Raw genomic sequence first — 15265 nt, 5'->3', positions numbered from 1 at the left:
GCCGGCAGAGCGGGAGGCTCCCAGAAAAAAGGAGCCCTGCCAGGTATTCACTTACAGCCACTCCCGTCCTATTGAACTGTCAATCCACCACCGCACTAAAATAGGTTCTTTCTGAAAACAGCTTTCTAATCCACCTTTAAATCTTTCTACTTACTTACTAATGAACTCCTGACTAATGTTTACTGGTTATCTCCCGACACATGAACTTTCTAAAATCCTGAATTCAATGAAAAAAGGATTTGCTGGACCCACCACTGACACCCCCACCCCCCCAAATCAATCCTTTCCCCTGCCCCCAGTTATTCTGCTACCACATATCAGAACAAATCCTCTGCCATCACCCCATTCTGCATTCAGACTGAAGAAACAGCTCCCAGAATCAAAGCAGTGAAATAGCTTTAGAGCTTTACAACTTCACGATTCTTATCATGGCAGATTTTTGTTTTCTTCTGATCATTTAAATGTTTTGTTTGTTTGTTTGTTCAGTGCTGGGAAAGCAAGAGGCACTGGATCATTTTCTCATAGCAAAGAAAAAAATGGCAACTGAAAAAGTTCAGCTGCTTCCATTTAACAGCTGCCTGAACAGGTGGAATATAAAGATCAGATTAGCTCCACGCTTCAGTAGCAAATTCACCTATGATTTAATTTCAGGCTGGAGCGACAAACCCATTTCTCTTTCATTCAATTTATCCCTTTATTTCCCTTTTTGGAGTTACCTGGTGATGTTTTCTATTAGCTCCTGTCGCACAGGCACCAGACGTCTACGCTGTCCCCCAAGTCCCACTGCTCTCCCCCATCACCACTCATCCACGGGGAACGCCGGTCCCGCTACCCAGCCGATGGCAGCAAGCAGAACTCATCATCTGAGTTCCAGTACTGCTTAAATGCACTGGAAAACACCACTGGCTGCTCTGCCTGACAAAAAAGCTTTGCAGCCCGGAAAAGGCGGTGGGGGTAGGGCTGGCTGGCTTTTTTAAATGACCTAATACCGCCAATTAGGAAGTGGCTTTGCGCAGTTCAGAAGGACACTGGCAGCTGTTTCAAGTAGGCGAGCACAGAAAATGCAAGAGCCCCCCGTTGTACCCTCTGACTCCACGTTAGCAAAAATAAAGGGGAGAAGTGAAGGAATAGCACTAAGCAAATAAACCCTCATGCCCACATGAAAGCATATAACTTGAAGATACAGTAATCCACATAGCTCCCTCCCATTCATTCCTTCTCCAGGGAGGATTCACGTGCTAGAAATTCTTCTGCACAAATTCACAGGAGATAATATCCTGTCCTTCCCTCCAGTGCCAGCCAAGCAACACGCATTTGAACTGGAAGTTTTAATATGTAACTTCAGATTTCTTCTTTCTCAGAAGAAAAACCCCAAACACCTACACTTCCTCTGCAAGGTAGGCCTCCTGCTCTTATTTCCCTTCCTTTGCCGATGAGACGCTAGAGGCACACCTACACAAAAAAAAACTAAAAAGCAGGAAACCAGCTGATTTTTCCTACCTGTAACAGGCTCAGCTCGTTGCGCTGCCGGGCTGACATTCTTCTTCTTTGTCAAGGAACTTAAATCCATTTCTCCGTTAAGGCTGGCTCCCACATCCACTACAGCCTGGGGCTCAAGCCCCACTTTTTCTGTGGCTGGTAATTCAGGGGAACAAGGTGTCTCTGCTGCAAAAACCACTGCATCAAAACTTTTTACCATTTTAGGAACTTTATCCAGACAGGAGCCATCATCTGCCGAAACCAAACTCTTTACTCCCACATTTTCCAGTGACTCAACAGCATGTAAACGGCACGAACACGGTGAGAAGGGCAATTCAGGTACAGCTCGGCTCTGCTTTCCATCGGGCTCAGCCAAGACCTCCCCCTGAGCCGCTTTCGCAGCGGGACCAGCATTGCTCTCGCCGGCCAGACAAACGGTGTCAGTGCTGGAGTCACTGTCGCACGTGGGTTCTTCTGCGATGGGCTGAAGCGCTGCCCGGGGAAGCACACTTTCCGTATCCTCCTGCTCTTCTGGATACAGAGCGACGGGGGTTATTGTCACCGGCCTTAAGACTTCCTTACCCTCACAGGCATCACTCGGGGCTCCCATTTCTGAAGCATCCTTTAATTCAGGGGTGCTGCTGCATGGGGAGATTCGTTGTAGGGTTTGACTGGGATCATGCTGGTTCAGCCCCGCATCCGGACAAGGGTCGCTCTCCGCACCTGGTGACTCGCCTGCTGATGCAGGTCTGTGCATGGTGCCTTCTCCTGCACTCACTGACCCAGGCTTGCACGCTTCTTCGGCACGGACTGTCCCTTTCAGCCCAGCATCCACATAGCTGCCACCTGCCACAGGCCCCCCCTGACTGCAGGCAGAGGGTTTCACAACAGCAGCAAGAAGTTCCTCTGACAAAACCTGCTCCCTGCCACTTGCACAAGCCTCCCGCTCAGGCTCAGCTTTGTCTCCTTCAGCCTGCTGTGAGAGGCTCTGATTCGGAGAGCCCTCATCCCCGGCATGGTCCCCAGGCCAGCCGGCTCCGGCAGCTACCCTGCCATGCTCCCCACCGCGCCGCTGGGCAAGCTCTGCCGAGCCTGCCGCCACCACTTCCTGGTTTTGTTTAGATTCTTCATTATGAATTACAGAGGGTGTGCCTATTAAATTATCCTCCGCACAGTCTGCACCCTTGGCACACGGAGCTAATCCGGAGTCATTACCTTGCAGAGCTGCCTCCTGCCCGGGAGGTGCCACTGCAGCATCTCCCTCCTGACTCACAGCAAGTCCCTCTCTTCTGGGTAGGGGAGCGAGTGATTTCATCTCGCCACTCAGCCCCTCTTGCTCCGAAACACTTTCTGCTATCTCCGCTTTGGTTTGTGCAGGCTCTTTTTCTGCCAGGCACGTGCTTGCATCCTCCGGAGGGAGTGATGCAGGCTCACGTTTACTCTCTTGAGCAGCGTCTGGTTTGAAGCTGTCGCCCATTTCATCTTTAACGACAGTTTGATCAGCAGAAGGGCGACAGCTAGCAACTTCCTGACCCCCATCTGCAGAATCTGCGCTTCCTCCATCTCCGCTGCTGCTGGTATCAGTTTCTACTGGCTCCTCTTTGCGGGCTTCACTGTCCTCCATTGCTTCAGCTGCACGTTCAGTGATCTTACCGCTCTCCTGGCAACATGCAGGTTCTGCACTGCTTTGATTAGATCCACCATCATCATCGTTTTCAGGTTTAACATCAGGGCCATCAGTTTCCACACTGTCTTCCAGTGAGGGCGAGCTGGATTTCCCATCTGTGCAACCTGCTTCCACCTGCCCTTCCCGCTCCCCACTCTTACCGCTGCCATGGATTTCCAAGCCAGGAGCAGGTTTTGATGCACATGCAGGAACCTTCACCCCATTCACTGCTGGCAATGCTGCCCCGGCGCTTGCAGTGACATCCTGCCTCGCTGCGACACGGGCATCGCCTCGGCTTTCCAAGAAGCCACTGTTTACCTGATCAGTGCATGAGTCCGCTCCAGTCTCCTTGTTATCGCCAGTCTTGCAAAGGTCAACAGAGACATCGCCAATGCCACCGTCTGCATTCGTACCGTCATGTGCAGGTACCACTCCCACATTTGCATCCTCCCCATCTGCACAGTCAGTGCCATTAAAACCACTGAGTAAGGGCTGAGCAGCACTGGCTGACTCTTCCTTAGCTGGCGATTGCTCTTCTAGGGTTGCAGTCCTCCTTTCACCGGCCTCAGCCATCCCATCCTCTACCTGCTGCTGGCCTGCCGCCCTCTCAGCTGCCCCTGTACAGTTCCTGCATTCAGTTTGGCCCATAGCCACATCCACGCCCTCCAAGGAAGCTGGGGCTTCGCCTGCAGTTTCAACCACAGTAACAGTACTGTCAGCTGCACACTCCTCGGCAGCTTGCGCTTCCTGATCGGGACTATCTTTACTGCACAAGGCGGCTTGATCCAAACCAACTCCAGCAGATGTCATTCCAGCTTCCTCATTTGTATTTCCACAGGATGGAAGATTTACGACACCGTTTACACTTGCACACAGGCTCACTGTGCAGTCCTTCTCATCTGATAGAGTCTCAGAGCCTTCAGCAGAGATTGGCCCCTCCTCTTCCTTTTTACTCAACGTCACTCTATTTTTGCTTTCACAGAAGCACTCTGGGCTCTTTGCATCCCCCAGGCTCAGCAAGTCATTTGGCACGTCATTAAAAGCTCCCAAACTCCTGCTGTTGCATTTCTCCTCCTGGTAGGTTTGGTCCGAGAGCTGCCCGATGTCCAGGTGAACAAGAACAGATGGACTTTCCTGCCTTTCTTCTCTTGCCATTTCTTCCAGGCTCTGAGAGGTAGAGGCCAGGTGACCATCTGGCTCTGCTCCTTTAGCACAGCTGTCTCCAGAATCTCCCAGAACAGGCTCTGTCTGCTGCCTTAAACTCTGTAACAAGATTTAAAAAAAAAAAAAAGAGAGATTATTTTCCTTTGTCGCACATTTACACTGTCTCCACATTCTATAAGATCTGTATCTACATAATCCTATTTAATGTGACTCCTGCTCCCTCTGTACCTCTACCTGGTGTCCTTCGGGACAGAGTTACAGTGGGTATTTTACGTGTTGGTTTTGTTAAGCAGTAATACTGAAATTATTCGAATGACAGAAACGTTGGTAGGAAAGTGCACCTGGAGGTCCTCTAGTCCAACCTCTGGCCTGAAGCTGGACTATCACAAATGCGACATCAGGTCAGCCATGACTTTGTCCTGCCAAGTCCTCATAACCTCTGATGACGAAGTACCCACCACCTCTCTGGGCAATCTCCTCCTGTGCCACACCACGCTCCCATGAAGGAGTTTTTCCTAACAGCCAGCCTGAACCCCCTGAATACGCAGTTTGTCCTTCTATCCTCTTGTTACACCATCTGCCACCACTGAGAAGAGTTGTAATCTTTGAATTGTCCTTTAAGCAGCTGTAGTCATAGTTCTTGAATGCACTTAAATTCAAGATCAGTAAACTGCAGAATTCAATCTACCAAATAACGCAAATATATACCAGTCTAGTCCCAAAGTGTTTGAGCAAATTCTGCTTAAGAGCAACTGCAGATCCCTGCCCAATGGCACTCCCCAGTTCTCATCAGCATTGCTCAATTTTCTTATATTGATGGAAACGCTACTTCAGACCTGGGAATTGGCTGACGATGTCCAAACACCACCACTTGTCTCCTACTCCTAGGACTGAACTAATCATCTAATCTACTCCTGAGAATTGCATGCATAATTAAGTATCTGAAATTTACTTCCTAAATGGAAATAAAAATTTGAAAATTATGACATACTATTAAAATTAATATGTGCATTATCGTGGAACAGTAGCAGCGTACTCAATTCCTCTCTAATCTGCATTTTCCTTCCAGAGCATGTGCTTTGTCAAGGATCCCCCAAGCTTTTATCATTTGATACAATCAAACCTGTACTTAAAAAGAACTGTTTCAAAAATCTTATTTTTTATTCTTTTTGCTGCATACCAATGTTCACATCTTAGAAAAAGTGACTTGTTAAATTGATGAGCGACCTCAATCCTTCAGTGTACACCCCACAGAGCTTCCTAGGGTTTTGCACCATAAGCTTTCAGAGGTCATGCTGGTTTCTCAGTAAGTGCCTGTGACTCTTCACAAATACAAAACTAATGAACTACTGCAAACCTGTTATTTTTTGCATTTATTTGTAAAAATACTCCAAAAAATACATGCATCCCAGAAGCCTAACTTAAACAGGTCCCTGCAAATTTTGTTTAAGACTCCAGTTCTCAGAGAAATAGAATTTCATACCAAAAATGTCAGCTTAAACACCCCTTTTCTCCCTGAATATTAAAACGGCCAATATGTTAATTGATGCATCACAGGGAACTTCTGGGTATTGCATATACAAATAGTGGCTAAAATCACCACTGCTACGTTGAGGATATTGCGTTCACTTGTCTTTCCACACTGAGGTTTGCAAATGATGAGCACCACCACTGAATCACAGACCACTAAACCTACTTCTGGTGTTTGCCATGAATCTCCTATTAAAAATAGTCCTGCTACCCAGCTCCCCTATATACTGTCACCTATACCAGAGCTCCCTGTCTCTGAGGCATCCCAAGACAGGTTAGCATCAGAGGCAGGCAGCATGGCACCTCCATCCATCGCGTAGCACCAGGGATGGGACGCAGGGCCTCTGCACGCAGCAGGACCCGCAGGCTGCAGCTATTTTTTGCAAGGGCAAACAAACAGGATCAAACAGCATGCCGGCCGTCTGGTGGCTATAACCCCGCAGCAGAGCATGGAGACCACACTGCTGGTTCCCAGCCAGGACGGACAGACACAGACAACACAACCAGGACAGACAGATGAAGACAACAGTGACGCTTGCTTGGGAACAAGCAAGTTTTTCAAAAGGAGGGGCCACGGCAGCCCCAGCATCCTCACAGTGAAGTCAGTCTGCCGATAGCCTGAAAAATAGAGCCGTCTCCAAAGGAAGCCAACTGGCTTTTAACTGACCTGAAATGAACCTAAATGAAATAATTACAGGGCTGCTTTCCAAATTCAAATCAGATTAGATGTGAAGTGAAACAGTGCTGGAAAGAAAAAGTCTAAACATAGCCTTTTCTGATTTCATTGTCAGGCAAAATGTACCCATCTGGCATTCGCATGAGCAAACAAGAAGCGAGCTGGATATGTCGGCCATGCTTTAGTGTCTTTCGATGGAAAGGGGAAGCGATTTCACGGTTAGCCTGGGTTTGCCACTCATGCCACCAGTTCCTGTTGAGATTGGGAGTAATTAACATCTCAGGCACCCAGGGAAGGGTGAAAATGGCTCAGGGTAGCCCATACCTCTGAACGTCCCCCCAGCCCACTGGCTGCAGACGATTCTCCCCCTTCCTTAGTTAAAGGAACAAAAATATCCTGTTATTTAGTTTCCACACCTCTGTAACAGCGGACGTATGAGCTGGTGAAGGAACACCCAACAAGTGATGCCAGCTGCACAAGACGCGTGGGTGTTTCTGAGAAGTGGCACAGAAGTGTCCCGCTGTTTCACCTTCCTGTCCCAACCAAGTCCCTGTGGCACCTATTTTAAAGCAGCGAGAGGAAGCCCTTCCAAAGCCCCACGGCTCCTGTGGTCCAACCGCTGTGAGGTCCGAGAGGAGCGCAGCGAGGGGATCACTATGGACATGCACGCCGTGTGGCCAGGGCAGGCTCGTCCTCCGAGTCCTACACTGAGGTGCTAAGGAAACGGCTGTTTTCTCCATCACCTGCCCCAGAGACTTTCCCCTCAGTCTCCTCTCTGACCCTGAACTTTCCATCTGAACAGAGATGTACCCACCGCGAACAGCCCCCCTCCAGAGCCTGCCTTCTGCTGCCTGATGGCTGCCAGACACCCTGGAGGGACAGTCCACCTCCAGGGAGGTTTCCCTGCCCATCCAAGAGGGTCCCAACCTAACAGAGAAGGCAGGAGCTGGGAGGAGAGACAGCTCACGAGGCCAAGCAGAGTCAGCGTTGCACAGCCCCAAGCCTGCTTCTCTTCTGAGAGAGAAAATTTGCTGCCTAGTACAGCTTTATCAGATCTCCCCATGCTCAAACGAGAAGAAAACAGGCAGGTGTCCACCTGGATGCTTGGCTAATGACATCCAGAGAAAATGTCGAGATAAATACACCCCCAAAGGGTGCCTACGTGGGGAAGTTCTCCCCAGGTGCCAGGCTGCTTGTGAGGCAGCAATCAGCCAGCTCCACTTTTCTTTCATGATCTCAGCCTTTTCCTTACCGTGTGCTGGTGGCTCTGCATGTGCATCTGAAGGTGCTGTATGTCACTCTCCAAGCTGGCTGCTACCCCTTCCTTGGCTTCAGCCGTCAGCATGTAAACGTTGAGCTTGCGGTGGTGCTTCACGCTGTAGTCCCCCGAGTACACCGTGTGAGACAAGGTGCTCCAGGAGTCCGGTTCCCTGGCTTCCTCTCTGCAATAAAACAAGCACGGGTTAATCTGCAGGCGAGGAGGGATGCTGCATTGCAGGACACGCACACTGTTCTTCACTCTGGACAGTCATCTAATCAACGGCCCGAGCGAAACAGAGCACTGGCTCCAGGGCCAGACAGACAAATACACATGCACGCTTCTCAGTCTTGAAAATTAATGTGATTTAGAGTTAATGCCAGTCATAAGCTTTATTTCACAAGGTCCTTCTCAGCTGGAGACCTGCTTTTTTCCCCCAGACTATGAAAGACTAGCAGCAAAGGGCACAATAATTGCTTTTTAAAATGGAATTTATTGCAGGTGAAGATCACCAAAGCAGCTGTTGCAGAAAAACAGACACCTGAAAGACAGAACTGCAGAGGGACAAGTTAGAAGGAATGAGCATTATCATGATACAGATGCTACAATTTCTACACCGAAACCAGCAGGCCGCTTCACAGTCACCCAACAGCCATCAAATCGTAGCAATTTTTTCACTCCTGAAATGAGTTCAACTTGCTCTGTGCAACTGCTTCTGTGCAAGATGTACTCAATATTGTGAGACAGCTGTACTGCAGCAGTATTACGGATTTTCTTTTTACCAATTAAAAAGAAAGAAAGGAAAAAAAGATGCCGTTGTAGATCAGAATGAAAAAATAACTCAGCAGTTACATGTATTCAGTAGAAATTTCTATTCAGTCATCTCTTTTCAAATGTCAAACCCTGATTTTGCACAGGCTTGCAACTCTAAGCAGTAATTCTTCAGGTCTCACCAAGCTGCACAGAGGCTGCGTTGTTGCTACTTTAAGGGGGTGAGGAAACATTTATCTTATCGAGGTGTTCATCTAAAGCTTCAGGTTTACAGATTTAACTTTGAATCAGAACTGATTCAGGAAACGCAAAATCTGTTTTAATTGTCCCGGGACAGAGCGGGTCACACAGGACTCTCCTGAGCGCCACATTCCCCGGGAGAGATGTGGAGCCGAGCAGGAACGTTACGGGAACAGGGGCTTACGCTGACCTGCTCAGGGATAGAAGAAATGGAAATTTCTCTGTTTTCCTTTCACTAGGGATGCATCTACCAAGAGCTGAGAGCACGTCCCCTCCCCGTCACGGAGACCAGCCCCTGTTACAACAGGCATCCCCAGATGTCCCTTTGCAGCACAGCTACAGACTTCCCTAGAAGGGACAGAGCTGTGATTATACGCAAATAATTATGAATTCAAGAAGGTACATATACAGCAAATGTATACCATCAACCAGGCAGAATTACACATAGATTTCAGCATCTTTGCTGACTGGTTTCTTACTTTAAAAGTAGCAAAACTTTCTAACGGGCAAGTGCCCACCTAGCAAACCACAGGGATACCTCTCTGGGAAGCCACACAATTTAGAAAGCAAAGTTGTAACAAGCAAACGACACCACGACTGGCAACAGTAAAGAGCAGAGCAGGGTGGGGAAACGGCTGGACGGTTCATCATATGGCAGAGAAACCTGTGCAGACGATGGTGGTGGCAGCGGCTGTCCCTGCTCTGTCCCAGCACAACCACCCGCCCCCTTCTGTGACTCATTTTGGGCTAAATCTGCAACGAAATTCAGACAAAGTGAACCTACGTCTTCCACCATTCACCACCATGTAACTCAACTGACTTCAGCAGAATTACTCTTGATTTAAACAGAATCAATATTTCCACAGAGAAACAGAAGGAAGCATTCAGTTTTTGGTGGTGATTAATATAAATCGATGGAGGCACTGAAGTCAACTGAGCCATTACAAGTGACTAAAGAATTGACCTTCCTTTATCAAGGAAACACAGACATTTCTGTCTGGAGTATTTTTCTTTTCAGCTGTCATACATGAGAAACTACTGTTCTCAGGGCCACTCTCAGAGTACAACGAGGCAGTCAGCACAAAACCCATATTCACCCGCTCACGAGGACAACATCAGCCGGATTAAAGAACCGAGCGCGATGAGTCTGCTCCACTTTCTCATCAGCTTCAAGTACACTTATAAGCATCTTCAAATCAGCAGCCACAAAGCAGCCTGCACGACTCAAGCCTTAAAGGACCCTCGGCGACTTCAAAAGCCTCAAAATCTGTAGTGAGATGACAGCAAGCACAGTCGCCTGCAACACTGTGAGCACACCCACCCCTCCTGCAATCTACCACCTTCACCTTCACACGGCCCGGACGGATCAAATAATCACTTCTGCTTACAAAGACAGCAATTTCTTTTCATATTCAAGCTGCTGATCTGTGTTACACTCTTTAAAGGGCTTTAAACCTTTTGAAAAACCAAGATCTTTCTCACATCCGGCCAACTACAAACAACTCCAAGCTCCCATTTTTAGTAGCAGTTACCTACATTGCACAAAATCAAGCAGAGAGATAGTGGATGTCTCAATCTACTGACTCCTTCAAATCATCCCTTTCATACACTGCTGCATCCCAGCACCAATGGACTGCAGCAGAGAGGACAAATGGGCATTCACAAGCTTTAACTTGCTTGCACATTGCTATTTCTGTTGTTCAGGCAATCATTTCCAAGGGCACGTAGATCACATGAGAAGACCGTCCTGCTCGTTTGTCTTCATACATTGAGCTCAACCGTTTGTGTCTCTCCTGCATGTCTCATTGCAGTCCCTGGGTTTTACTGAGAGGTGATAAAAACACATTTTCTTCCAGGAAAAAAAAAGCTTTGCAGTCATATATTTTGTACTCACTGGTTGTGAAAGATGCTTATTTTGTACAGATTAGGAATTTCTGTGGTGGTTGTATACAAGTGCATACCCAAGCCTGTCTACTAGGAGATAAAAACAGATATGCAAATATTTACTGAAGATTTATTAACAAAAATGTACACAGAAACTCCAGCATTCGAGAAGTCTGAAAATCTGCTTCCATTCAGCACAAAAATTCAGTTTGCTGCAGTTTGCCAGCAACAAGGGAAATCAGTCTTCTTATGAGGTTTAACCATCCTGAGTCAATTCTTTCTCATCCTCCTCTTTCAACAGCTTCCCACGGAAATACAGAAAAGATACCAGTGAACCGAAAATTTCATGGGCATCATCTCACTTTTGCAGAAGAAAATATCTTGCTTAGTTAAAAAAGCAAGGACGGACTGATAAGGTTGACAGCATTCACTAGCTCCACCCTCGGCACAAGCATGCCATGTCCCACTGAAAAAGTCTGGAAGAAGTCCTCCAGCTCGAGTCTCTGCTTCTTGTGCTGCAGTCTTCTGTCCCATGGAGGTAAACCCAGATGGGAAATTGCTGGCTTCAGGAAAGGACAGACTTACCAGCCAGCCCTTCAGCCACTGAAAGGTGGCGCAAAGAAGGATGCCAACCCCAAACAGGGCAAGAGGAGAAGCAAACAAGCCTCCAAAATACTGTTGGGCCATGCCCTGCTCAATCTGGGAGCTGGTAGGATTGCTCAAACCGCAGCATCACCTCCTGCCCATTTGGCACACAAAACAAGATGATAGGTAGTGGTTTTTAGACCTCCCAGCATCACCCAAGTAGACTCGTCCCTGGCAAAGGAGGAGCCTTACTGTACTCATGTGCTGAATCTCTTTTTCGTCTCGCGGAGGAGCAGATAGGATGGCCCCAAGCCAGCGAGCGGCGGAAAGAGGGAGAGGAAAGCCTGCACCGACACAGCACGGCTCCCGGCTTCCTGCAGATACGGGCGAGATATTTTTAAGAGGAGGAAAGATAAGTGAGAAAGGGAGAACAAAAAAACCCAAGCAAAAGCTCTTCAAAAGCTGCAGAAACTGTGCTCGGTGACAAAGGTTTGAAATTCGGCGGTGCCGATGCTCCCGGCAGGCGTGTTTTCCGGTACAGAGATAACAGGTTTTGAACGGAAGGGAGAGGAAGAGGAGGGGGAAGAGAACAGAAGACAAACAAAAAAGCCTCAGTGGGTTAAGCAGAACCTCGTGTTAGGAAGATTTATCCTACAGTTTTACAAGTGGGCAAGGAAGGCAGTGTGGGAACTCAAGGTGTTATTTCCTCGGGATATCCCCTCCAGATTTCTGAGCCGGACTTTGGCTGAAACAAAACAAACTCAGTAGTATTGCCGGCTCTTACAATATTACCGCAAGCCTGACAACGGCTGCGGGTTTATTCTCAAAGCATCGGCCCCCAGATTCATGTGATAAAGAAGAAAGAAAAAAAAAAACCAAACCACTTTTTTTTTTCCTTCTTAAATTAAACAAAGCCCCTAGTATTACGGTTGCGTGAAAAGCTAGGAAATGCTAGAATTTAGATGCTCTTATCTATAAGGCAAATAAAAACTAAACTAAACTGAATTTTAATCTTACATCCATATTCAAATTCTGAATTATTACTGTTCTTATAATATTACACTGAAAATACTAGATCAGACTGTGATCTGGGATAAACAAGGAACGGTGCCTACTGGGACAGGATGCCAGACTTGGTGGCGACTGCACAACACATCCGTAGCACAGGCAATTTAAATCGAGCCAACAATCCCTCCTGTGAAAACCCAGCACCCAGACTTGATGCATTCATCAGCAGCTAAACCCAAGAAGTCTTAGAAATCTGACAAAATAGAACTTCAACGCTATTTGCAGAAGTGTTGGGGTAATGGAGGCTTTGTATACATATGATCAGCTTTGCACCCACAATCTTTAGTGATATACAAAACACTAGCGCACACAAACACTTTCTTGCTCCTCCTTGTTTTTGTAACCATCGATATGCATTGTATGTGAGACTCAGAAAACACGTGCAACTAGTATGTGCTAGAACAGGTTAAAACAAATTAACCATTCGTAAATTTGAAAGATATTTAACAAACACAGCATTCATACTTCAGGTGTTTCCAAGTGTTCCAAAAGCCCCAGGAAAGTAGGGGGGGGAAAAGTTTCTTATATAAGAAAATTTTATAGATCACTCGCTAATTTGAATACTTTTGATGTTGAAGGAAAGAGTTAAAGTTCACCCGATGTAGAAATGATGACTAACTCCTTACAGTGCTTCGCACAAACATGAACTGCAGTGGGTTCGGGCACTGAACTGAATTCAAGATTGCATAACCTACCCTTCAATATCAGAGTAAATATTTAACAACTGGATTCAAAATATTTAATGCTAACTTCTCTGTCCATTGATGAACACACTATACAGTAGGAAATCATACAAGAGAGAAAAGATGGCTTGGTCCTTCGACAGCTGTTTGCAGACGCACATATCCTAAGAGAGCACATCCAGTATTTCCTACCACAAAGGATCTGCACTCCGAAACCCAACAATTTCTCCGGCCCCAAAGTTAATTATACATTAAAAAAAAAAATACGGCTACAAACTGTGGTAAATATATTTGCCAAATAGTACAATATACATTTCATAAGAATGACTGTCTGTTATTAAATGTACTTTTCCATTTGTTTTATCTTCATAGACTAAAAAGAAAGATGCCCTGCTCGGGATGTGGAGCCGTAGGTCCAACACAGAACTCAATGTCAACTTGGGAGTCTCATCAGTAAACAAAAGAAATTCAAGGTGAATCTATGAAATGCACTCAGGAGTGAAAACAGATGCCATCTGTTTCATTTTAAATACAAAAGCACAGTCATGGAGACTACTTCATCAAGCAATGTTTTCTTTACAGCTAAAAACAGCATCTCAGATCAGGACAAGTGATACGGAAGGAAGACTTGTCTCTGCAGAACATCTCTGCGTGCTGCAAACGAGCGTGACCACAGACTCTGTAACATAACGCAAAGATGAAGCCATCGCTTTGGCTGCCTCTGACACAGCAGTTTACAAAGTCTTCTTCTACAATAATCTGTTCAAACTTCAATCCCCACCATGAACTTCACTACTTCTAGCAGATCTGCTCCAGAGACTAAATACGAGTATCCTAACTGGGTATCCAGCTAACCCCTGGGAAATTACTTATCCACATTTTCTAAATTTATCCTGAAATGGAGCTGGTCTATCACAATCACTTACCAACCACACAAGGCTGTTCAGGGCTTATGGCCCCTATGATTTTTGGGATCACCTCTGGATCAGGATTGCTATGGGGGGGAATCACTTTCTTCTCGTATCTTACCAAATCTTCTCAAATCTCTCCTTCTTTCTCCTCCTCACAGGCCTGTTTACATGAACATCATCTCCCAGCACCTCCAATTTCCGAGTGCGATACCAGAGACAGTAAGAAGCTCCTTCTACCATATGGACAAAGCCACTTCTCTCTCTTCTGTATTCAGAGGTGGATACATACAAAACAAAGGAGAGGAGGGAGCCAACGAATGAAAATACAAGTCTTCACAGGGATGCGGGAACACACTAGGAAACCAGTAAAAGCTGGAGCACACAGCGGTGAGTAGGTGGAAAGAGACAAACACAAACTCTTCCTGCTCCATCACGTTCATACCTGGTTCCCCTGTCACCCCACTCCCAGTCTACCCCTCTGCTGTGGCCAGAAGAAACCCACAGCACCTCAGCATCTTTCTAATCAGGATGATCAATCAATTAAACAACAGTGTTTCAAATTATAATCTTAAAGCTCAGCAATACAGAGACACAAAACCAGACCCTGTTGGATCACTGTTCCTCCCATGCTTTTGTAGCTAAACAGCATCCTCTTAACACATGCATCTCTCATCAGGTCCTCTCTCATTGCCCTTCAAATGTCTTTGAATGTTAATCTTGTGCCAGCTCTTACAGAGACAAAGTCAACTGTTCTCTCCAAGCCGTACTCTAAACCTACTGCCTGGCACTCTGACTAGCAATCAAAAGGATTTGTTGCTTGTTTTCGGGTGGAAGAACAGAGAGAAAAACATCAGCATTACTTCAATAAACTCTTCAGCCATTGGTTCTGCTTAGCCAGAAATAAAATTTTAAAATATGTGTAGCATCACCTGCCCAGGGTGGTGGCAACCTTCTGGCCACCGGCATGTCCCCAGCTGCATCCCGCTCGTGCTCCCCATACAACAAACACTAGGAGAACTGGTGTAACCAAGTGGAGACTCAGAGCCTGGTGCGCTTAGTTCCCAGTTCGTAATGAAGGCAAGGGTGAACACAGGAAAGGGGGGGTCAGCCTATACGTTCTCAGGGGTATAAGCACCCTGTTTACATACAGCTGCCACGATCTGGCACTGAAGTCGTAGGGGTCGACAATGTTTCCAGCCCCAAGAAACTAGTGATTTTGGAAAGCATCTGCACCACACCCGGCTCTTCGTCTACGCAAAGGATGAATTTAATGGAACAACCTAACACCAAAATTCAATTAAAAACGTCCATCTTTAACTATCGTTCTGATTTGGCAGGGCACTGTAAGAA

The 15265-nt window shown here is 46.7% G+C and overlaps 2 protein-coding genes across 2 annotated transcripts in view; both read right to left on the bottom strand.

The window, feature by feature from the left end:
• Nucleotides 1-1887, bottom strand: part of AKAP13 (A kinase (PRKA) anchor protein 13) — a 102070-nt gene extending 100183 nt beyond the window's left edge. Inside the window, exon 1 of the mRNA XM_009335179.1 lies at nt 1501-1887. Within this exon, the coding sequence (XP_009333454.1) occupies nt 1501-1699 (199 nt within the window). The 5' untranslated portion in view covers nt 1700-1887. The remainder of the gene's footprint in view (nt 1-1500) is intronic.
• Nucleotides 1701-15265, bottom strand: part of LOC103926370 (A-kinase anchor protein 13-like) — a 57700-nt gene continuing 44135 nt past the window's right edge. The window contains exons 7-9 of the mRNA XM_009335231.1: nt 7768-7957; nt 1794-4408; nt 1701-1707 (exon numbers count right to left, since the gene is read on the bottom strand). Of these exons, the coding sequence (XP_009333506.1) occupies nt 1701-1707; nt 1794-4408; nt 7768-7957 (2812 nt within the window). The remainder of the gene's footprint in view (nt 1708-1793; nt 4409-7767; nt 7958-15265) is intronic.

The sequence above is a fragment of the Pygoscelis adeliae genome, unplaced genomic scaffold, assembly GCF_000699105.1.
Source record: "Pygoscelis adeliae isolate BGI_AS28 unplaced genomic scaffold, ASM69910v1 Scaffold21, whole genome shotgun sequence".
Lineage (NCBI taxonomy): Eukaryota > Metazoa > Chordata > Aves > Sphenisciformes > Spheniscidae > Pygoscelis > Pygoscelis adeliae.
This window is presented reverse-complemented; position numbering and strand designations above follow the sequence as displayed.